The 22,939-nt window shown below is 54.7% G+C and overlaps 2 protein-coding genes across 5 annotated transcripts; one reads left to right on the top strand and one right to left on the bottom strand.

Moving 5' to 3' along the window:
- Positions 1 to 843: 843 nt before the first annotated feature.
- WNT1 (Wnt family member 1) lies at positions 844 to 5,041 on the bottom strand. 2 transcript variants are annotated; one of them, XR_010835803.1, is made up of 5 exons: positions 4,732 to 5,041; positions 3,749 to 4,002; positions 2,797 to 3,062; positions 1,537 to 2,311; positions 898 to 1,416 (listed from the first exon to the last, which is right to left on the bottom strand). XR_010835803.1 is itself a non-coding variant. In XM_059080640.2 (4 exons), exons 1-4 carry the CDS (start codon positions 4,833 to 4,835, stop codon positions 1,823 to 1,825), a joined length of 1,113 nt encoding a protein of 370 aa, XP_058936623.1. In that variant the 5' UTR covers positions 4,836 to 5,041; the 3' UTR covers positions 844 to 1,822. The 2 variants fall into 2 exon arrangements, 1 of the variants encoding a protein (XP_058936623.1); XM_059080640.2 differs by having other exon boundaries at positions 844 to 2,311.
- On the top strand, positions 1,573 to 17,268 carry WNT10B (Wnt family member 10B). 3 transcript variants are annotated; one of them, XM_067009207.1, is made up of 7 exons: positions 1,573 to 1,592; positions 12,029 to 12,158; positions 12,482 to 12,625; positions 13,542 to 13,662; positions 13,785 to 14,047; positions 15,815 to 16,188; positions 16,810 to 17,268. In XM_067009207.1, the coding sequence occupies exons 4-7, from the start codon at positions 13,589 to 13,591 to the stop codon at positions 17,266 to 17,268; spliced, it is 1,170 nt and encodes a 389-aa protein (XP_066865308.1). In that variant the 5' UTR covers positions 1,573 to 1,592; positions 12,029 to 12,158; positions 12,482 to 12,625; positions 13,542 to 13,588. The 3 variants fall into 3 exon arrangements, with proteins under 3 accessions (XP_066865308.1, XP_066865309.1, XP_066865307.1); XM_067009208.1 differs by having other exon boundaries at positions 1,579 to 1,592; positions 12,568 to 12,625; XM_067009206.1 differs by lacking the exon at positions 1,573 to 1,592 and having other exon boundaries at positions 10,060 to 12,158.
- The last annotated feature ends 5,671 nt before the right edge of the window (positions 17,269 to 22,939 follow it).

Raw genomic sequence — 22,939 nt, 5'->3', positions numbered from 1 at the left:
TTTCGGGCTGTGGGCAGGATTAGTACTCCCCTCCAATCTGGTGAAATGCGCACAGAGGTATCAATCTGGTGTTGTTAGTAACAGAATCCTCATTTGGGCTCTTTATGGGAATGGCTAGCTTCACGGTTCGGTTATGGACCACACTTGGGTTTCCTTTTGGTTACACTGGTTTAAGTCTAGCCTCTATTTGAATTCTAACGCTCCTGCTCCTTTCTTCTCCCCCATCATCATCTCTGAGCTTTTGGGTCCGGGAATAGAGCCATCACCTGTTACCTGGATCCTACTTAGCCCAAGGTTTGGAAGCTGGCATCCTAATATGGTGTTTCCTTGTCTTGGGAAAGGGAGTGGCTTCCCCATTGCCCAACACTCTGACCACAGCTGGCCCAGATAGGCTTTGGGGACCAAAAGCTCTACACCAGGAGCACAGCACCCTTTCTGTTTGGGGTTTCTCTTTCTTCTTTGGTTTCTTTTCAGAACACCATCATAGCTATCACTCAGTTATAGCGATTTTCACAACAGCTCATCTACATAGGAAAGGCAGGCTCCAAGTTTGTTTGTTTCATCCCCTCTCAGCGAGGGAAGAAACTGAGGAAGTTATGGACTTGCCTAATATCACAGACCAGTTGGTGTTCAAAGAGGAAGAGGGACCCTGCAGCATCTTTTGACTCCTGACCGGGTTCTTCTGGAGATCTGGACCCCCAGTGGCCTCACTAGGGCCATCCAAGGGACAGAATCTCAGAGTCCTCTTCCAGGGTCAGGAAACCCGTTCCCCAACAGTGTATCCTATTTGTTTAAAGGAGGTAAGCAATAGTGTGTTCTGGATTCAAGGAAAAGCCACCAAGTCATTGATAAAAATAGATACTTTATTCTGCAGAGGAAGATACTACATGGGTGGGGGCGAGGAGCCACTAATAGCTACAGTGGAAGGAAATACTGATTCCGGTATGCAAAGGCATCTTTGAGAAATTGGGGAGAGGAAAAGAGGGGTCAGAAAAGGCTGGAGGGCAAAAGGAGAGAAAAATGGAGAGGATTGGGTTGGGTGGAGGTGGTCTCTGCAAACCAGGCTGGAACCCAGCACAATAAATAGTTTTATTTACAACAACCAAACTTGTGGCTTTTAATCCACGTTTCAGTGCAAATTATTTACACACTGATGAGGAGGCAGGACAGGAAGGGGGTAGGAGGTGGCTGAGGGAGGCATGGCTGGCAGCTGTTCAATGGCTCCACGACAGAGGCTGGAAGAATGGGGATATTTCTGCGGGGTCCCCCAACCTCATGCTCCACATCACCACAGCTGCCCTTTCACCCTGGAACCTCCCGCTTCAGCTGTAGGTGGGGAGGACAAAGGCCCCGATGCTCAGGTGTGTGTTCAGCGTCTGCACCCTCGGCAGGAGAATGGGAAGGGCATGTGGGCACCTGGAAAAAAACGGAGGATAAGGGAGAGGGAGGGAGGCAGGCAGGTTGCTGGCACGCTGGAGGAGACAGAGCTACATGTCAGGAGCTGACCCTGATGGAGGAGGGGACGAATCCTCTCACCTCCTGGCCAAGCAGGGGGCAGTGCAACAAGGGGTCTCCCGCGGAGATGGAGGGAGGTAGGTCCGGGGCAGGTCAGTCAGGAAGGCAAGAGGGTTCATGCCGCCCCAGGCAAGTGGTTTCAGGAGTCCCCAGGTAGGAGGAGGTGGGAGAAATGATCGGATACGTAGGAGTCTCGGAGTGTGGCTGAAGGGGCTGGGTGGGCGAGGATCGGGGTCTTAGGTGCCAGCGAATCTGTTTGTGGGTGGGCTTGACGAGAACGCTCCTAGGGCTGAGTCCGCGCAGCGCCTCACAGGCACTCATGCAGTACGCGAGTGTGCGTGCAGTTGCGGCAGCTGACGTGGCAGCACCAGTGGAAGGTGCAGTTGCAGCGCTCCGTGACGCGCTGCGTGCGCGTGCGGTGGCCCCGGCCACAGCAGAGCAGCTCGCAGCCATCCAGCGCGGGCGACGAGCTGTTGCAGGCGCGCCCTGCCGTGCCCGCTGTACCCAGGCGTCCGCTGTATGTGCAGAAGTTGGGCGATTTCTCGAAGTAGACGAGATCGTGGGGGGAGGGAGGCTTGTGAGCGGGGTCCTCGGGCTCGAGGCGCAGCAGTTCCGCCCTCGAGGCACGGTTGTTGCCGCGATTGCCGTACAGGACGCGCGAGGCGCCGTCGAAGCGGTCCCGCAGCACGTCGCCCACGGCGCGCAGCGTGGGCAGCCGCATCCAGCACGTGCGCACCGTGCACGAGCCGGACATCCCGTGGCACTTGCACTCCTGGCGCATCTCGGAGAACACGGTCTGGGGGAAACGGAGAAGAAAGGGTGTTCCAGGGCACTGTCAGAGTCAGGGCCACCTTCCCAGATACCGCCCCCTCCCGGACGTCGCCGGAACCTCAGCAAAGGCCCAGGCCTAGCCACGCACAGAGGAAGGGAGGCGCGAAATGTCCCGCAGAGATTTGGACACTAAGCCCAACTCTGCTCCACCCGGCGAATCTGTCTCTGCCTCTCAACCTGGATTTTTGAACCTGTACAGTGGAGGGGCTGTAGGCAATACAGTCTATGGGTTACATGACTTCTAACCTCTCCGTTGTCAGCCTCTATCTGTTTCATCCTCTGGCTTCCTTCCAAGTCTCCGCGCCCTCCGGACGCCCTCGCCTGGCTCCTTACCCTAACCCCTGACCTTATCACCGACCGTTACTTCCCAAGTTCGAGGTTAGCCTCTGCGAGGAACTCCGAGAACCCTGCCATTCCGTTTCGGGTGCGGTGACCCTCAAGCCCGCTCACCGTGCGGCCCGCCTCGTTGTTGTGAAGGTTCATGAGGAAGCGCAGGTCCCGCCCCTTCTCCCCGGAGTCCACAAACTCCCGGCCAAAGAGGCGGCCGAAGTCGATGTTGTCGCTGCAGCCCCCCCAGTGCCAGTCGGGGCCCCCAGGACCGCGCCGCCGGTAGTCGCACGTGCAGGACTCGATGGAGCCCTCCGAGCAGGAGCGCGCCACCGAATGGGTGACCCCGGCCGAGGTGATGGCGAAGATAAATGCTGTTTCCCGACAGCCTGTTGGGAAAGGGAGCGGGTATCAGCTAGGGGCAGGCGGGGGTGCAGCAGGCACCTTCAGTGGAGGGCTTGGGACCCTTGAGTCCCACGCCCCAAATCCTTCCTTAGATTCCTGAAAGCCCGGCGACCTGCTCTTTTGGGAAGCTGGTCTCACGGAGAAAGCAAGTGCGTGGGCACGCAACCACGTCCACGCTTGTAATCACACGTTACTGAGACTCAGGGAGCATTCTGGCTTCTCGGTGGAAGTGGGGCAGCCCCAGAGAGGAAAGCCGGAAAGAGGGGAGTGGAAGAATTCTGCACCGTCAAGACCTCTCCGCAGCCCAAACTTTCGGCCCGGCCCTCGTCAGCGATGCAAGACTTGCTGGGCTGGAGGTAAGAGACGCCCGCAGAGACCAGCTTTGAGAGGGGCTGAGGGACAGCAGTGGCCAGCCAGCGTCCACGACTCGGAACTCCCTTTCATTGAGGCAGTGGGTCAGAAAAGTTAGCTTCGTGCCCGAGGTGCACGGCTTGAAAGCCCCTGGTAGAACGAGTCTGGCCCAGAGCTAGTGCTGGCGTGAAGCTCTTGGCGGGTGGATCGCGTGACCCTGCAGGCGCCCCGGACATCTTCCCTGCACTTGCCCGCCCCTGCCCTGGGGGTGACCGTGCGTTCCCCTGGTCCAGGAAGCGTCACCTTCCTGGGTACCCACCTCGGTTGACGATCTTGCCGAAGAGGTGGGGCCCCGAAGCTGTGGGACAGTTCCAGCGGCGGTTCCGGAACTGCCACTTGCACTCTCGCACAGCGCTCTGCAGCCCCCCGCTCACACTGTGCAGGATCCCCGGGTTCTGGCGGATCAGCCGCCGCTGTTTGCGGCTCAGCAGCTGCAGACTGGGTTCGAGTACCAGTTGCAGACTCTTGGAGTCGGTCAGCAGGTTCGTGGAGGAGGCTACGTTCACGATGCCCCTGGTGAGACGCATGATAGGAACTCAAGCTCTGGAAGGGGACCTGCACCTTGACCAGAAAGGTCATGCCCACCCTGTCCTCTTCCTGGAGCTATCTGCTGGCGAGAGCGGCGGGAGGTCAATAGCAGGGTAACAGTTCCGCGCTCCGGGGCTCACTAGTTTGAAAGGACTTGGCGTCCAGAGTTTTGTGTTCCCAGGGATCTTAGGGCTGCTCGGGGCCCTGTGCCCGGAGCTGGACAGCAGAGGCACGGAGAACCGGAGACTAGATATTCACCTTGGCTCTCAGAGCCTGCTTCCGGGCAGCCTGGCGAGCAAACCCTGGCCTGCCATCCATGCCCACCCAAGGCGTGAAATGCTTGGGAGTTCCGCCCTCTACTTGGCTTCTTCCTGAGTGCATGCCTGCCCTTTCTCTCCCGAGGCTGGGAAACCTGTGGTGTGACTACCGCCGTGAGGCTCGGTTTGGGGCTCTTGGAAGAAGGGCGGTGCTAGATGGGAGTGGGCTCCCTGGCTGGAGTATCGTGGGCCACCGGGCGGACCATTCACCCCACTTAAGCAGAGCTGGATCCTCTGGAGCAGCTCCGCCCCAGAGCGCCCCTCGGTGTCTCAAAGGGAAGTCAGAGCGCTGGAGGGAGCCTGTCTGCGGACGGATCCCAGAGCGTGGGAGCTGGATGGGGCTGGCCCCTGGCTCTGTGCCCCGAGACAAGTGGCGACCCCGCACCAGCTCACTTACCACCATCGGCCACTGCTGTTGGCGGCCAGGGCTGCAGGCAGAGCGGCCAGCGCCAGCAACAGCGTAGCGGAAACCCAGCCAGGCAGCAGCGCCCAGTGCCCCATGGCCTGCCCGGCCTTGCCCTCTCTGTGCTGCAGTTGGGGCGGCTTTGGCTGCTGCCCGCGGCGGTGGGACGGGACGCGGCGGTGGCGGCTGTGGCGAGAGTCCGCAGTCTGGCTCTAACAGCCCCGGGGGCGGGCGACGGGCTGCATGGCTCGCGGTCCCAGCTGGTGGGCTGAGGCAGCCACGGCGGGCGGCACCGCCTCTTATAGTTGCAGCGCTGGCTGAAGTGACGATAGGAGGCTGCCCCGCCGGGCCGCAGTGTGGCACCAGGGCACACCGGTCAGGGGCGCAGACAATGGGCAGCGAGCGGGGCCGTGGCTCCCGCCCGTCTGAGCCGAGAGCTGACGGGCTGGCCGTCGGGGCTCACCCCCGCCCCCTACCCGGTGGCTCCCGCCTCCGGACCTGCACTGTCCGCCGACCCCTCCCCTTGGGACGCCCTCCCACGCGCGCCCGCCTCACTCCTCTCCGCGTCCGGAGCCCGTCGGGGACCAGCGTCCGCCAGGGGGCGCGGCGACCAGTGTGCTGCGGGGACAAACTGCCGGGAGCTCAGCCGCTTCGCTGCCCGCTGTGGGGCTGTCCCCTCGACGCCACCCCGGTCCCCGCCGGCGTCTCCTCTCTCCCCCATCCTGAGTGGAGGGAGGAAAGCTGTGGTTCTGGTCAGCGACTCTGGGGAGACACCTCCCCTCCCAGGAACCCCCGACGGCTGGACAGGGAAGGAAAAGGGGGAGACTAGGGTGGGGCTGTGGTCAGGGAAATCCCGGGGGGGGTGTTGGGGGATGCGCCGACCACACAGAGCCCCACCATGGAGAGGGGCCTGAGGCAGCGGCAGTCTGTGCTTGTGGGGTGGGCTGGAAGGACTGCACAAGTGGCTGCGTGTGTGCGTGCTAAGTGGGACAGTGCAAATGAGACTGCGGGTGAGAATATGCTGAGTGTGTTCTGAGAGCGCACACTCACGGGTGTCCTCGTGCACAGAAAATCCATGTTCTGAAGAGGGATGTTAGGGGCCTTTCCCAGGAATCTTGGAACTTAGCTCAGGTCAGAAAGGGTCATCTAGTCGTCTTGTCACCACCTGGGGCAGTGCATCATCTCCTAGGTGTCTGGAAGGATGTGGCAGCTACGTCAGGAGAGACCCAGAAGGTTGGCGGAGGAACAGAGAGTGTCTGGAACTGTGTGCGGAGGTGGGCGGATGAGTGGGAGATTAAATATGCATAGGTGTGTCACTCTCACCCGGTGTACCTTGTGTCATCCTATAGTGTGTCACCCTGTGGCGTGTGTCAGCCTGTGCATGTCACTGGGGGAGGGGCGACTCAGCCTGTAACCAAGGTGGTATCAAGATGGATGAGGCCTGGGGTGGCAGCGTCTCTGGGGACTAGGCTCAGAAAGGAAGGGCAGTGGAGCAGATGTCAGGGGTGTACATGGAGGGGCTGCGAAGAGAAGGGCTGCTGGCTAAACTGAACCCAGAAGACGGAACTTGTGTCTCCAAGTTTCTGCTTCTTTCTGAAATTTTCTGCCGGGTTTCTGTCTTCTCCCCCAAAACTCTGGCTCTCTTCACTCTCACCATGCCAGGATACCTAGAGCACCTGTCGGGGGAGTCCGTCCTCCTAGGACTCCATCTCAGCCTCAAGGCCACCTCTGCCTCCTATCGAAGGAGTGGCAGCTGTTCCCTATATGGGGCATAGGGGGCACTGCCAGCCTGGTTATCATGCCCCACCACCACACACAGAGGGCCCCTGCAACACGGAGGATCTCCTCCTTTACATCTCTCCTCTCTCTCCATTTTACAGAGGAAAAACTACATTGGGCAGTTATCCAAGGGCCACACAGCTAACGAGGGAATAAGCGGTAGAGCCAGGTTAAAACCCAGACTGTTTTGACTCAAAGCCCATGCTCTTTCCACCTTACTGGCTGCTTGTGACTGTGCAGCAATAGCAGGCTGGGAGCTCTTCCCGAAATTGGCAGATAAAGAAAAACGGTCTTTAGGATCTTCCTGCCTCTCCTTTTTTTAAAAAAAATTATTTATTTGTTTGGCTGCACCAGGTCTTACTTGTGGCATGCGGGATCTAGTTCCCTGACTAGGGATCAAACCCGGGGCGTGGAGTCTTAACCACTGGACCACCAGGGAGTCCCCTGCCTCCCTTTTTTTTTTTAAACATCTTTATTGGAGTATAATTGCTTTACAGTGTTGTGTTAGTTTCTGCTTTATAACAAAGTGAATCAGCTATACATATACCTATATCCCCATATCTCCTCCCTCTTGCATCTCTCTCCCATCCTCCCTATCCCACCCCTCTAGGTGGTCACAAAGCACCGAGTTGATTGCCTCCCTTTTTGATCCTCTCTTTTTCATCTCCTCTGCCTTTAGGATGCTTTTGTTTGTGTGTGTGTGTGTGTGTGTGTGTGTGTGTGTGTGTGTGTGTGTGTGCGCGGTACGTGGGCCTCTCCCTGTTGTGGCCTCTCCCGTTGCGGAGCACAGGCTCCGGACGCGCAGGCTCAGCGGCCATGGCTCACGGGCCCAGGCGCTCCGCTCCGAGGCATGTGGGATCTTCCCGGACCCGGGCACGAAGCCGCGTCCCCTGCATCGGCAGGCTGACTCTCAACCACTGCGCCACCAGGGAAGCCCTAGGATGCTTTTTGACTGAGCAATGTACCCAGGACTGATCCTGAAGGGTTCCAAGTCCCAGAAATGATCAGGCCTCCCCTCCAATGCAGGGAAATCACTCTAAGAAATAAATGCCTGATAAGTTTAATTAATCTTCCTGGGGCACTTGCATTTTAAAAGAGATGCATATTAACACAGATGAAGCCTGATGGAGGTTATTTTTGAGGGGAATGTATTTTCCAGGCCCTTTGCCCAGTCCAGCATGCTTGGCCCCTCCAAGGATTTCACCCTGAGGGACAAGGTGTACTGGCCCAGCATCTTCCACAGGTCTAAAAGCCAGTGGCCTCTGCAGAGGCCACCCAGCATAGATGGCTCGAGTAAATAGACAGTGTACCATGGGCAGCTTGTCCTTTGTCCCTTAGGAGTTTCTTCCCACTGGGGCCTGGGTCCCATCTTTTGGCTTGGTGGGTTGATAAAACCCCATGGAGGAGGGAGCTGGGCTCGAAGACAGGGCAGTCCTGTCTGTGGCCACTGGTGACAAGCAGAGGTGAGAAGAGAGAAAAGAAGGATTCAGTATCCTTTTGTTCCAGCATTCCACCCACCAGGAATAGTGGGGAAGAGTGGGAGGGCTCTAGGTCTGGTCATACTCTGTATGACCTGACCCAAATTTCTATTTAGATCAAATCATCTGCTCTATCAATTGTCCTCTCCTTCTTTCCTGCATCATCAATTTACCTCTCTACTGGATCACACCCATCAGCATACAAATATGCTGTAATGTCTCCCATCTAAAAAGCCCCCAAACTTTGTTTGACTTCACATTACCACCCAAGGTTGCCCCATTTCTATGCTGTCTTTTACTGCAGAACTCAAAAGCATTGCTTTAATCACCAGTGCTGGTCTCTTTTCTTTATTCTCTTTCCACCACCCTAATCACACCTTCTAACGCACTACATTTCCTTATCAAAATCATCCATGACCTCCATTTTGCTCTACAGTCAAATCTCAGTTCTCATCCTAACAAACTTTTTAGGAATAGCAGACAAAGTTGAACACTTCCTCCTTGAAACATTCTCTCTTGATTTCTGGAACACTGTTCCTACCTCCCTGGCTGCTCACCTTCTCAGTCTCTTTATCTGGTTCCACCTTTGTACCCAATTTCTACATAACTCATTGGACTGCACCCCAGTTCAATCTGGAGCTCCTTCTCAGGCTACACTCACTCCTTTGGTGAACTATCCAGTCTCATGCTCCCTACTTTTATCTCTGGCCCTGAACTCTGGACTTGCATATCTAATACTTGAATAAAAACCTCAAAATGTACAATGTCCCTAACTGAACTCCATTTCTTCCCTTGCACCTGCTCTTTTTTCAGTCATCTCCATGCCGGTAAATGGCAACTCCATCCTTTCAGTTGCTCAGGACAAGAATCTTAGAGCCATCCTTGACTCATCTGTTTTCTTATAATCTGTGTCAAATCAGTAAAAAAAGAAAAGAAAAAAGTCCTGCCCTTCTGTCTTCAAAATATATACAGAATCTGATCCATTCTTACCATTCCACTTCTACAACACTAGTCAGAGCCACCATCATATCTCTCTCCTGTACTATTGCAATAGCCTCCTAACAGCTCTCCCTGCCCCAGTCCTTGGGCCCCATAGACTATTTTCCACACATCAGCCAGAGCCATTCTTTCTAAAACAAAGGAAGATTGTTTCATTCTCTGCTCAGAATTTTCCAGTGATTCCCTATCTCACTCAAAGGAAAAGGCAAAATCTTTATTTTGCCTACAAGGCCCTATATAATCTGACCCTGCTCCTTCCTTGTCCTCTAACTTCATTGCCTACCACTCTCCCCTGTGGGTTCCTCCCTCCAGCCACACCGGCCTCCTTGCTAATTCCTTGAACGTACCAAGTAAGTGTCTGTCCCAAGATCTTTGCACCTGCTTTTCTGTCTTCTGGAATGCCCTTCCTCAACTATCTCCATGAATTTGTTCCTGCCCTTTTCCTCCCCCTGTATAAAATGTAATTCCACTACCTATCGTCTCCTTTACCCTGCTTTATTTTTCTTTGTATCACTTTTGACCACGGATAACTTCAGAGGCTTAAAGTAGAAAATTAGTAGCAAGCCACCGCCCCCCTTGAAATAGAAATGAGAGAGATATGTCAGAGGGAAGAGAGGCTTTACCTACATGGGGTCTGGGGAGGAAGCAGGGGACCAGGGCTGAGAGTTATGGGCAGAGGAACCTACCTTCCTTTGAAGCACCAGCAGGTGGCACTATCTCCTTGGGCTGGGAAGGCATCAGTCTCTGGTAGAGAAGGGGACAAAGTTCTGTCGAGGGTAATCTCACAGACATGTTGGGGCCAACTGCTCAGCGTGGGGGGGTTTCTCGAGAGTCCAGCGTAGTCGGGCTGCGGAACCTCTGGTGCCTCCGGGTGGTGGCCTACGGTGCTGCAGCAGAAGGCGTGAGAGGCGGAGGGTGGGCAGCGCAGCTGAGCTCACCGCCGCCGCGGGCGCATCCATCCCTCCAGGGCCTATAATTTGGGTTCCCCGGGCCTGGCCGCCCCTATCAGCGGCTCTGCAATAGATGAGTCACCCGGGACCCTGGGCCAAGGCAAACACGGGGTGGGGGGAGGAGGGGGAGGAAGAGGAGGAGGCTTTTGAGACTGTACTCAGCTTTAGCCGACGCCTCAGTTGCTCGATCCCCCAACCTCTCTTTTCTTTGACCCCCGCCCTATAGGGCCCCAGTGTTCTTCTCAGATTGCTCTCTGTGCGTCCATCCCCTTGATGGGAAGGCAGCCCCCTACCCTTCCCATTGAGGGGAACTGGGAACCGGCTTATTTGCTCCTATTTCCCTCCCTGAAGCAATGACAGTCCCTCACTTTCCCCCTGCTGTCAGGGCCCCAACCCTTGTCAAGGTCTCTCTGGTTCCCGCCCCTCTCCTTTCCTGGAGCTGGCCGCGTGCTTGGGGTATTAGGCAATGGGTGTGTACCCGCAGCCCTCTCCAGGCCCCGCCTGCCACACCACCCTCCAGCCGCCTGCGGGTCAGTGCTCAGGCCAGCCGGTCGGGCCAAGGGCACTGGGGGCCAGCTCAGGCCACCCAGTCTGCCTGCCTGTGGCCTCATGTCCCAGAGCTGGGCTTCTGCAGGGAGAGGAAACAGGAGTATGGGTCCTTGGACTTGGGATAGGCCAGCTCGGGGAGCCCTGGGGTCACTAAGAGGTTGGAATCTGTGGCAGTAGTTCTGACCCTGGCCCTTCCTTGGCACCTGGCTATACTGCAGACCAACAAGGGTAGAATAAGAAGGAACAGCCTGAAACCTGAGGGAGACCCGGAGACACATGGAGAAATGCGAGTGTCCAAGAGGTCCCCCCGTGGGAGAAGAGGGGCATAGGAAACCTCGTCCCCCGCCTCCAGGGACCTAGGTAAACGTCCAGGCTGACATCCAGGGAGAAGGACAAGGACACTGGTGAGGATCACTGAATCCAGGTGTAAGGACAAAAGCTATTGAGACGGTGCAGATTCTGGTGGCCTCAAAATCCACACACGGTTTGGTTCTTGGCCCCTAAACAGGAAGGAGGGGCAAGAGCTCTAGGGCTCCTTCTCCTATACTCCCCTCTCCCCCAGAGGTAGGAAAGCAGAGAAAAGCAAGCAACCCTCTGTGGTCCCAGCTGTCCAGTGTCGGGACCATGGCGCTTTCACCTCCCTAGCCTGCTTGAGGTCTGGCACTAAAGGTGATTAATACATATCCCAACAGATGAAAGTCATTAATCTCCCTCAGACAGCTTCGCCCCCTAGACAGCAATGCCCCCTGCAGCACGGGGCAGGACCTGCAGCCACACAGATTGGGGGCTGGCTGCCCAGCAGAGCTGCATGGCCACTACCAAGGAAGCCATGACTGGGGCTGTGGGTTTCAGCACCGTGGCTCTGCTTCCCCGGGGGGCCTGTCTCTGAGTCAACGTGCCAGCCTTGGGCGCGCGGGGCCAGCGGTGCCTTGGGCTGCGGTCTGGCAGGGGCGGGGGGTGGCTGGGAAGCCTGGGGCCCCTCTCTGGCAAAAATAGCCCACAGTGGTTAGAGCTGGGAGGGTGAGTCAGGCAGGAGCGCAGTGGCGCCTAACCCCTTCGCTGCCACTGGAGCTCCCAAAGGTGGTTTGCCTCCGTATGTGCAACCCAGGATCAGGCCCTTTCCCTGGCTGCCCTTGCGCTGGGCTCAGCTTGGGATCCCGAGGCCCTCCTCATTCCACGTGAAGCAAGTCTGAGAGTCTGGAGCAGGAATATGGGCCACGCGGAGTGCAGACCCGGGATCCTAGGAAGGGCAGGAGACCTCTGCTGGCAAGGTTGCCTGTAAGCCAAGGGAAGCCCCGGGGCAGGCTGAAGATCTCTGGAGCTACCCAAGCCGCTGCTAAAGCCAAACTCTGAGGCCAGAGCTGACCCCTCCCAAGGGGCAGGCATAGGGCTCGGAGGTGGGCGGAAGCCAAGCCACCCAGAAGGGAGCTGCTCCTGCCGGCTCCGATTGTCCTGCAGTGTGCTCTCTCTGAGGGCTCTACCCAAGACTGTCCAGCGACAAAAGTTCGCTCTCAGCTCCATCTTCATCTTCTCAAGGGCACCTTGCGGCCATCCAGCTATCAGTGGGGAAACTGAGGCAAAGAGAAATGACTACTTGGGACCAGGGTCCTGGCTCCCTAGACTGGTTCGCTGCACCCTCCTTGCAGCCTGGGCGGTCCCAGAGCAGGTGAGCGGAACTCTGGCCACCTCCCCCTTCAGCGGGGCCAAGCCTGAACCCAGGCGTCGGGGGAGAGGGTGTGTGTGCGCGCTGGGACGAGGGGGAGCGGCTGGGCTCCCCGGGTCCTGGCGGGGGGTGCGAGGGCTGGGGTGGGGATGCCCCGGGCTCGGGGAGGGGCCGCAGCTCTGTCAGCCGCGGCAGAGCCGCCGGTGAGCTCGACGCGAGTAGAGCCAGAGCCCCCAGTTCTTTGCTCGCCCGCCTGCTAGCTTTCTCGATCACTCCCTCCCTTCCTCCCTCCCTTCCTCCCGGCGGCCGCGGCGGCGCTGGGGAAGCGGCGAAGAGGAGTGGCCCTGCCCTGGAAGAATGCGGCTCTGCCGAGGGGGCAGAACCCGACGCAGTCTCCCCACGGTTTGAACAGCCCGAGCCCAGGCTACCCAACCGCGCCCGTGGCGGACTCCGCACCAGAGCAGCTGGAGGTAATCGGGACCGGGAGAGCAGGGAGGGCAGGGACTCGCACACGGGGACGAGACGGGCACAGTGGCAGTCAGAAAGACAGACAGACACGCATCCGCCCACGGGGGCACAGAGATGCGGAGAGAGCCAGGGATATCGCTTAAAGACACAGCAAATAAAGGAGTGGCCCCAAATTTGGAGGGCAATGAACGAGAGCAAAGGGATGGGGACTGAGACTGGGGACCTGGTGGGGACCAGAGGGGCCATGCTAGGAGGAGGGGAACCTGTAGTTAGGAAAGGTGGCAGATGAGGAAGAGGTCTCAGCTTGCGCCACGGTCCCTCTCAGGAGGGAACCAAGGTCCCCTCCCTGACTTTGCCGCACCTGGAGCCTCCCCTCGCTCCCTACTGGGGCTGAAGGGGCAGAGTGGGATGGGGAGCCCATTTCTCCACCGTTTTCAGAGAAGCTGCTGGCCTTAGACGGCACCTGGAGGCGACACTCCCCCAACCCCGCCCTGCCAGCTGGGGGTGGTGGGGAACCCCCTCCCAATCCTGCCCAGCAGCCCAGTGAGAGGGCGAAGCTGTGTTGGGCAGGGGAAGCCAGTCTTGGGGCCCGTGAAAAGGGAGCGGTGCACGGGCAAGGTAGTGGAGAGTTGTTTGAGAGTCTGTACATCTGTTTGCACGTGACTGCGTCTGTGTGCCAGGCATTGTGTCTGGCTAGATCGACTCCAGAGCACTATCCCAGCTTCTAGGCGGGGACTCTTCCTCCAGGGCCCAGGTACTCTGGGAATCAAGGCGTGATCTTTATTGTTTTGTTTGAGGGGGGTGAGAACGGTCGGTGGGGTGGCACTGGTGAGTTAGGAGCCCGAAGTTGGGCATTCTTTGGTTGCCTAGGCGAGCCACCCTATTCCGAAGCCATCCTTAAATCTCCCTGTCCCGCAGGCCCTGATCGATCTGCCCACCGGGGCCTTCGGGGCCCGGGATTCGACATGCGGGAGGAGCCGCGGCCGGGGCCTCCGCCCTCGGGCCTCGCGGGTCTCCTGTTCCTGGCTTTGTGCAGTCGGTGAGCAGTTCCCCCGTCACCCAGCCCACGAGAGAAAGCCCTGGGCTAGAGGCGGGGCGGGAGGAGCCAGAGGGGGCGCGAGGCCTGGACCACAGACCCTCAAATGCCTTCTCGGTTCCCAGGGCCCTAAGCAATGAGATTCTGGGTCTGAAGCTGCCCGGCGAGCCGCCGCTGACCGCCAACACCGTATGCTTGACGCTGTCGGGCCTGAGCAAGCGGCAGTTAGGCCTGTGCCTGCGCAGCCCCGACGTGACGGCGTCCGCGCTTCAGGGCCTGCACATCGCGGTCCACGAGTGTCAGCACCAGCTGCGTGACCAGCGCTGGAACTGCTCGGCGCTCGAGGGCGGCGGCCGCCTGCCGCACCACAGCGCCATCCTCAAGCGCGGTGAGCCTGACGGGGCGGGTCTGCGCCGCCGCCGGGGCTGGGGGGCGGGGGGGGCAGGCCGAGGCGGGAAGGGACGAGTTCACGACTCCGGGAGGGGCCTCTCCGGGAATTCCCCCCGGAGCCGCGCGCGGAGTAGGCTCTGGCCACCCGTCTGGGGCCCCGTGCTTCTGACTTCCACCTGCGCACTGCCGGCAAGGCAGCTGGGGCTCTGCTCCCCTACCCTAGGGCCCCCCCTTTCCTGCCTCCGCCCAGCTGATCTGGGCTGCACCTGTGAGCAAGAGATGCCCCCGGCCCTGGAAACTTCAAATGCCCCCCTTCTTCCCCTCCCTCAGTTTTCTGTCCCTCCCTCTCCATGGGACAAGCCCAGGCTGATGTCCCCAGAGCCTCAGCGGGGGTGGGGTGACGCCCCCAACCGTTTAAGGGTTAAACCTACTTCCCTAATTACTGGGGTTCCCAGGAGCAGAAGGTGGGAACAAAGACTCTGATGGCTTTGAAGCCGGGGAGCATCCCCCTCCTCTGTGCTGTGAGGGCCCCAGGTGGCTCTCACCTGAGCAGGTGAGGAGCGGCTGGAGGGGCGGAGAACAGGTCACCGCGGTGCCTGGTCTGGGGGCCCTGGTCTGAGAGGCAGCCCTGTCTCTTGCCAGGCCATGCCCGAGTTTACTCCCTAGAGGAGTAAACATCCATCTCAGGCTCAGCCCAAGGGTGGGGGCCATACTTTGGGGACCACAGGGTTAATAGGCAGCTGCCATCTTCAGGGGAATTCCCAAGACTTGTGCAAACAGCTTTCCCCCTGGAGGGTTGGGGTTGGAGGATCAGGAGGCTGGGCCAGGAGCCCTGCGTCCTGGGGTGGGAGAGGCCTGGCCCCTACAGAGGTGCTGTCTCTCATCCACTCAGGGTTCCAGAGAGCCCCTGCCTAGAAGGAAGTGAGGGACCCCCTCCATTTCCGCAGGGCCTGGTGTAGGCGAAGGCTTTGATGCCTAAATGAGAAGTATGTCTATCCAAGCCTGGGAAAGGCTTGTCATCCTGAGCCTCTGTGACCCCCAAAACATAACAAAGAAGCCAACATTGTAAGAGGGCCTTAGGGAGAATCACCCACACCTCTCTCCCTCTCCCAGTGTTTTATAGAGTAATAGCAGGTTAGCATAAACATAAAGGCTAGCCTTAATGGGCAAATATAAAACTAGAAGCTGGAAAGAGGAAGGACAGCTCCATAGCTCCCATACTTTGGGGGATGTTGGAGTGGTGGAGGGTAGGTTGGTTAAAAGACTGATTAAAATAACCTTGAATTACACACACACACACACACACACACACACACACACACACACACACACAAAACCAAAGGACTCTGCTTCCACCCTACCTGCAGGGCTGGGGAATTTCTAAGGCTTTCAGATGTAGAACTAAGTGAACACATCTTCAAAGACCTCAGGGACTCTCTCTTAGTCATCTCTCAACCCCAGGGGTCTTTCCCTTTAGGCTAGCTCTTTCATCCATACCTGAAAATCCCAGACTTACAGAGCAAGAATGGGCCTCAGGGATGATCTCAAACCATCCTCTCCCTTTAAAGATGAGGAAACTGAGGCTCTGTGCTTTGGGTTCCCTTACTTCCCGTGTGACTTGCTCCCAAATTACTCAGCTGGTAAATGGCAGGATCAGGAGTCAGGAGTTTCTGGAATTGGAGTGTGGCTGCTTATTTCCTTTGGCCTCCTTACTCTCAGCTGCCTGTCAGACTTACCCCTACCGTCATAACCTTTTCATCCCCAGGTTTCCGAGAGAGCGCTTTTTCCTTCTCCATGCTGGCTGCTGGGGTCATGCATGCGGTAGCCACGGCCTGCAGCCTGGGCAAGCTGGTGAGCTGCAGCTGCGGCTGGAAGGGCAGTGGCGAGCAGGATCGGCTGAGGGCCAAACTGCTGCAGCTGCAGGCACTGTCCCGGGGCAAGGGTTTTCCCCACTCCCTGCCCAGCCCGGGCCCTGGCTCAGGCCCCAGCCCTGGCCCCCAGGACACATGGGAATGGGGGGGCTGTAACCATGACATGGACTTTGGAGAGAAGTTCTCTCGGGATTTCTTGGATTCCAGGGAAGCTCCCCGGGACATCCAGGCACGAATGCGAATCCACAACAACAGGGTGGGGCGTCAGGTATGTGTGTGCAATTTGCCCTCCGTCTCCCTAGCTTCCGAGGCCTGGCTAGATCTTGGGAGGCACAGCATAGTAAGAGGATGTGGTGGATCATTGTCACTCACCAGCTGGGCGGCCTGGAGCAGAGCAGGTCACTTAACCTCAGCTTTGCATTTGTAAAAAGAGGCTAATGATACCTACCTTACAGTGTCTTTAAAAGTGAGCTAGCAAATAGAGCACCCAGAATCGTGCCTAGTCCTTGGCAGGTGCTCATTACATGGTAGCTATTATTATAGCTGTCTTCCCTACAGAATTTAGGGGTGCTAGACTCCCTGGTTTAGCAGTGCTCACTCTGGAAAGAGCGCTGGACTGGGAGTCAGGACAACTGGAGCTGAGTCCTGTTGCCAGCTAGTTATTGAAGATGGGCAAATTACACTCTGCTCCGGCTTCAGCTCTGCAACCATAAAATGAAGGAGTTGGGCTATTAGCCAGCCTCGAAGTGCCCTTTCTCTTCTGATATTTCCTTGTCATTCTTGCCTCGATTTGTCCCTCTGTGCCCTCTGTGCCCTCCCCTCTCCTGTCCCTCTGTGCTCTGTCCATTTGCTGCCCTCCCCTTTCACCTCTTCCCTGCTGATGCTCTAGGTGGTAACTGAAAACCTGAAGCGGAAATGCAAGTGCCACGGCACGTCAGGCAGCTGCCAGTTCAAGACGTGCTGGAAGTCAGCCCCAGAGTTCCGGGTGGTAGGGGCGGCCTTGAGGGAGCGGCTGGGCCGGGCCATCTTCATTGATACTCACAACCGCAACTCTGGAGCCTTCCAGCCCCGCCTTCGTCCCCGTCGCCTCTCAGGAGAACTGGTCTACTTTGAGAAGTCTCCTGACTTCTGTGAGCGAGACCCCACCATGGGCTCCCCAGGCACGCGGGGCCGGGCCTGCAACAAGACCAGCCGCCTGCTGGATGGCTGTGGCAGCCTGTGCTGCGGCCGCGGCCACAACGTGCTCCGGCAGACACGAGTTGAGCGCTGTCATTGCCGCTTCCACTGGTGCTGCTACGTGCTATGTGATGAGTGCAAGGTCACAGAGTGGGTCAACGTGTGTAAGTGAGGGTCAGCCTCACAGAGGGGCTGGGGAAGGGGAGGGGCACCTTTGCAGCCTTTTGCTCTGATTTCTGTCCAGGGTCAATCTTGGCCCCTGGAAGCTCAAAGTATCTACCTGGCAACAGCTTTGGGGGTGGTAGGGGTCAGGTGGAGTCTGTGATATGTGGCCTTCTCCCCCACAGTAGGAGGGCCATGAGGGGGAGCTGTCACCCTCTTCTGCTCCTTGAACATCAAATGGACTAAAATGAAATGAACTGTATTGCCCCCCTCTACCCAACCTGGGGTCCCTTTAACTCTCATTCACACTCCTTTTCGCTGAGGAGTCCCTATAGCTGGACCACTCTTTTCTTTTCAGGGATAGCCCCAGGCATTGTGGGGAGCCATAAGACCTGTATCCAGAAGGAGACCACTCACTCCTATTTGCTGTTCCCAAACTCCTTTACTGCAGCCTGGGCCCCCTCTTAGCGAGTAATGGGAGATGGTTGTAGAGAGGTTTTTCTTAGGGAAGGGACAGAGCACAGGGCACTCAGAAACCCTGAAAGTTGTCTGTTTTGGCCCTTAGGGAAGCTGTCCCCCCAATTCAGATGTTAAAGGGAACCCTCCAAAGGAAGAATTTTACCTAAGATTCTCTGAGCCTCTTTTTCTTTCTTCAGCAGGGGGGGTGGGAATGGATAATTTATTGTACCGAGACTTGTTCTTGGTTCTTGTTTGTAACAAAAATAAATTAAGTTACTGGACCAGTGAATACAGATGGTGATATTTCTACCCACACTTGGGATCCCAGTCCTGGATTCTTTGCCGGGTGAGTTTTCCTACCCTCCCACACTCAGTGACTTTTTGTATATCATGCCTGGTTCCACAAAGGATTTCAGATGGTCTTCAGGTGACCTGGCGACTTTTAGTGTGGAAAAACCTGGGCGGGGCGGAGGGACTTCTAGGTGTGAGGGACTAGAGATGTAAACATAGGCCCTATTTACGTTCTCTGTGCCTCAACTCCAAAATTTGCCTTGGTCACTTCCCTAAAACAGAGGTTGGCTTTTTTTTTCCCCCCCTGTAAAGGGCTTGATGGTAGATACATTAAGCTTTCGGACTTTGTCGAAACTACTCAACTCTGCCATAATTACTCAAAAGCAGCCATAGACCACACATATACAAATGGGCATGGCTATGTCCAATAAAAATTCACAGAAATGGACTGCAGGACCAGATTTGGTCCTCTGGCTGTGGTTTATTTTGACCCCTACCCTACACACCATGAGGTCACCTCCTTTCTGGGGTTTTCAAGTCCTGAAGATGTCCCAACATTGAACCTGGACCCAAAAGGGCAGGTTCTTTTCTCTCTGGCTCCAAATCAGAGAACTTGGAGATAGATGCAAGACTAATGGGAAACATATATAAGGGATTCCTACACTCAAAATTGGAGTTTTTTACTTTGGAAACCAGAAAAACCAGCATGCTCTCCCACTGAATTATTTGCCTGCATAGTTTGTCTTTCCTTATTCAGAGCTCTTCTGCATTTAATCTCAATAAAACAATGCCTTTATCTTTTAGGAGATAACCATAACTAGAGAAAACAGAATTTCTTTTTTTAAAAATACTTGGTTCTTTTATATTTTTTAAAAACAGATTTTATTTATTTTTTGGCTGCGTTAGGTCTTTCGTTGCCGTGCGTGGGCTTTCTAGTTGCGGCAAGCGGGAGCTTATCATTGCGGTGGCTTCTCTTGTTGCAGGGTACAGGCTCTAGAGCACAGGCTTCAGTAGTTGTGGCGCACGGGCCTAGCTGCTCCGTGGCATGTGGGACCTTCCCGGACCAGGACTCGAACCCGTGTCCCCTGCATTGGCAGGCAGATTCTTAATCACTGCGCCACCAGGGAAGCCCCCAGAATTTCTTTTATTTCAATTCTGATCTCTTTCTATTCCTAGCCCAGTATCATTGAAAATAAACAATTAGGGCTTCCCTGGTGGTGCAGTGGTCGAGAATCCGCCTGCCAATTCAGGTGACAGGGGTTCGATCCCTGGTCCGGGAAGATCCCACGTGCCGGGGAGCAACTAAGCCCATGCGCCACAGCTACTGAGCCTGCGCTATAGAGCCCGCGAGCCACAACTACTGAGCCTGTGTGCCACAACTACTGAAGCCTGCACGCCTGGAGCCTGTCCTCCGCTCCGCAACAAGAGAAGCCACCACAGTGAGAAGCCCGCACACCACAACGAAGAGTAACCCCCGCTCGCTGCAACTAGAGAAAGCGCATGCGCAGCAACGAAGACTCAACGCAGCCAAAAATTTAAAAAATAAATAAATACAATAAATAAATTTATTTAAAAATAGAAAAGAAAATAAACAATTATCTTTCAATTCAGAAAAGGAATCTGCATCACAAATTTAGAACTTTACAAATAACTGAATATTTATGGAGTTGCAAGTTGCTGACTCTATCAGGTTATCTCCTTGGCTAGGGGATGTAGAAATAGTCCTTTTCACTCCTCTAGGCAATAGCTATATCTGCTACCCAAATTACCCTAAAAATCAGGTGAAATGACGGTAGCATCAGGGTAGCAAGAACCGCAAGGGGTGTTGGTTTAGGGCAGTAGTTTATGGCAAAACTTTATGTCCTGAATTTCTGCTTGTGCACTGAGAATTCTTGATTTGGAAATTTGATGGAGGTAGGCTTTAGGCACTGACTGAGCCTAACATATATATGGTATAGTTGGGGAGAGAGGGATGCAGCTAGAATACACACAGGATATGAGAGAGAATAATGATAAGGAATATCCAGAATGGGAATTTCTCACACTCAGGAAGAGGGAGGGGAATGTCCAATGAAATCACAGCAGGAATCTTTCCGTTTTTCCCCTATTTCCTTCCTCTGTGCTCTCTTTGGCTCCCTTTCTCTTTCTAGTGTTCTCTCTTCTTTCGTCAGACACACTCTGTGGCAAACTTAAGCCCCAAACCACAACCTTGAGAAATTCCAAATGGATTTTGTCAGCAAGGCCAACACCCCCCTCTCCACCCCTGCTCCCGGCACACGCTCTGGGCTCAGGCCCAGGCCTGGGGTCAGTGACGGGAGTGGGAGTGTGCAACCCACAGAGCGGGTGGCTAAAATTTCAGCTTTAGTTAGCGTCAATGGCAGCCAGAGGGAGGGAGAAAGACTGATGAACTGTAAGTCAGGCCTCTCGGCCTCCTTCAGCTCTGGACAGAGCTCTTCTTCCCTTAGCTTTTCAAGTGGCTGGGGAGCTGGGGAGTGGCACTTACTGGCTTATTGCCAGCTGAGCAGCACCCCTCCTGTCTGTGCTCCTCTTTGCTCCATGGGAAGTGCCCAGTAATGCTGCAATAGACACTTTCCTCTCCAGACTCCAGATGGTGAAGGATAGAAGGGCTGGGAGATTCTCCAGTTCCATTCAACAGTTCTGACTCAAATATCATGGTACTTGCTGCTAACCATACTAGACTGTCACCATTTCCATCCTTCTGTCACACCTGGACCCAACCTTGAGAGGATCTGAAGACTTCAGCAGGAACATTGACAGGTGTCACCTCCTGTCAGAGTCCCACAAGCCATGTTGGTATGGTTGAGGCACTAGCAAGGGCAGTTGCAAAGCATAATTTTGGTGATCAGTGTGTGGGCATAACCTGGTGGGGTGTGCCTAGAAAATTCTAGGAAAAGAAATGAAAAGAGTAATCATGTGGAGGTATGACAGGGCTCACTCTAGGAGTCTGTAATGACACTGGAGGAGTCTTCTGCCATTTAAAACAGAGAGCTTAGGAGGGCAAAGGCCCTTAATGGCAATAGCCCAGGATGGATACAACTCTCTTTGTCATAAACATGATACTTTTCATCCACCTCACCCTTCACCATCTTTTCTTTTCTTTTATTGGAGTATAGTTGATTTACACAGTTGTGTTAGTTTCAAGTGTACAGCAAAGTGATTCAGTTATATGTATACATATATTCATTCTTTTTCAGATTCTTTTCTCATATATGTTATCACAGAATATTGAGTAGAGTTCCCTGTGCTATACATTAGGTTCTTGTTGGTTACCTATCTTACATACAGTAGTGTGGGGACTTCCCTGGTGGTGCAGTTGTTAAGAATCCGCCTGCCAAGGCAGGGGACACAGGTTCGATCCCTGGTCCAGGAAGATCCCACATGCCGCGCAGCAGCTAAGCCCGTGCACCGCAACTACTGAGCCTGTGCTCTAGAGCCTGCGAGCCACAACTACAGAGCCCGTGTGCCACAACTACTGAAGCCCGCGTGCCTAGAGCTTGTGCTCTGCAACAAGACAAGCCATCACAATGAGAAGCGCACGCACCGCAACGAAGAGTAGCCCCTGCTTGCCACAACTAGAGACAGCCCACTTGCAGCAACGAAGACCCAACGCAGCCAAAAATAAATAAATTTATTTTAAAAAATATATAGTAGTGTCTGTATGTTAATCCCAAGCTCCTGATTTATACCTCCTTCCACCTCCCCCCCACCCTGCCCCAGACATTTCCCCTTTGGTAACCACAAGTTTGTTTTCAATCATCCTTCACCATCCTTTTTCTGTTTTTAAATAATATCTTAATTTTATTGGAGTATAGTTGATTCACAATTTCTATTAGTTTCAGATGTTCAGCAAAGTGATTCAGTTATAGATATACATATAGGCATTCTTTTTTGGATTCTTTTCTCATGTAGGTTATCACTCATCCTTCACCATCTTAAATTAAGGGCCTCTTGACTTCACATTCTAGGGTTGTGTTATTCTTCCGGATAAAATAAGAGAGAAAACAAACTGGGGGGACTTCCCTGGTGGTCCAGTGGTTAAGACTTTGTCTTCCAATGCAGGGGCTGTGGGTTCCATCCCTGGTTGGGGAGTTAAAATCCCACATGCCTCCGGCCAAAAAACCAAAACATAAAACAATGTTGTAACAAAGCAATATTGTAACAGAGTCAATACAAGACAATATTGTAACAAAGTCAATAAAGCAATATTGTAACAAAGTCAATAAAGACTTTAAAACAAAAAAACCCCAAACTGGAATAAGAGGAAGGGACTGGTGAATTCATACACCAGGGATTGCTGGGGATAAGGGGTAGACAGAGTGCAGCTATCCACCAGTCTAGTTCTTCTTGGAAGGAGACAAGAAACAAGGTAAAAACAAAAAAAAATTTAAAAAGCAAGAATTTTGGCTCAAGCTTTAGGGAGGAGCCATATGTTCCCTTGTACAGATGGTCCCAACTTACAATGGTTTGACTTACGATTTTTTTACTTTATGATGGTGCAAAAGTGATATGCCTCGAGTAGAAACTGTAAATTAATTTTGAATTTTGATCTTTTCCCAGGCTATTTGGTATGATGTTCTGTTGTGATGCTGGGCAGTGGCAGTGAGTTGCAGCTCCCAGTCAGCCATGCCATCACAAGGGTAAACAACCGATACACTTACAACCATTCTGTGCCCATACAAGCATTCTGTATTCCACTTTCAGTATAGTATAGTATTCAATAGAGTACACGAGATATTCAACACTTTATTATAAAATAGGCTTTGTGTTAGATTATTTTGTCCAACTGTAGGCTAATGTAAGTGTTCTGAACATGTTTAAGGCAGGCTAGGCTAAGCTATTATGTTTGGTAGGTTAGGTGCGAATGCATTTTTGACTTAAGATGTTTTAACTTACGATGGGTTTATTGGGAT

Source organism: Kogia breviceps, chromosome 12, assembly GCF_026419965.1.
Source record: "Kogia breviceps isolate mKogBre1 chromosome 12, mKogBre1 haplotype 1, whole genome shotgun sequence".
NCBI classification, from domain to species: Eukaryota; Metazoa; Chordata; class Mammalia; order Artiodactyla; family Physeteridae; genus Kogia; species Kogia breviceps.
This window is presented reverse-complemented; position numbering and strand designations above follow the sequence as displayed.

Coding starts and splice junctions, on each gene's coding strand:
- WNT10B (XM_067009207.1), top strand. CDS start 13,589: ATGCGGGAGGAGCCGCGGCCGGGGCCTCCGCCCTCGGGCCTCGCGGGT. Junction 13,663..13,784: donor TTCCTGGCTTTGTGCAGTCG/GTGAGCAGTTCC, acceptor CTCGGTTCCCAG/GGCCCTAAGCAATGAGATTC. Junction 16,189..16,809: donor ACAACAGGGTGGGGCGTCAG/GTATGTGTGTGC, acceptor CTGATGCTCTAG/GTGGTAACTGAAAACCTGAA.
- WNT1 (XM_059080640.2), bottom strand. CDS start 4,835: ATGGGGCACTGGGCGCTGCTGCCTGGCTGGGTTTCCGCTACGCTGTTG. Junction 3,063..3,748: donor CGGCAAGATCGTCAACCGAG/GTGGGTACCCAG, acceptor CTTTCCCAACAG/GCTGTCGGGAAACAGCATTT. Junction 2,312..2,796: donor ACAACGAGGCGGGCCGCACG/GTGAGCGGGCTT, acceptor CGTTTCCCCCAG/ACCGTGTTCTCCGAGATGCG.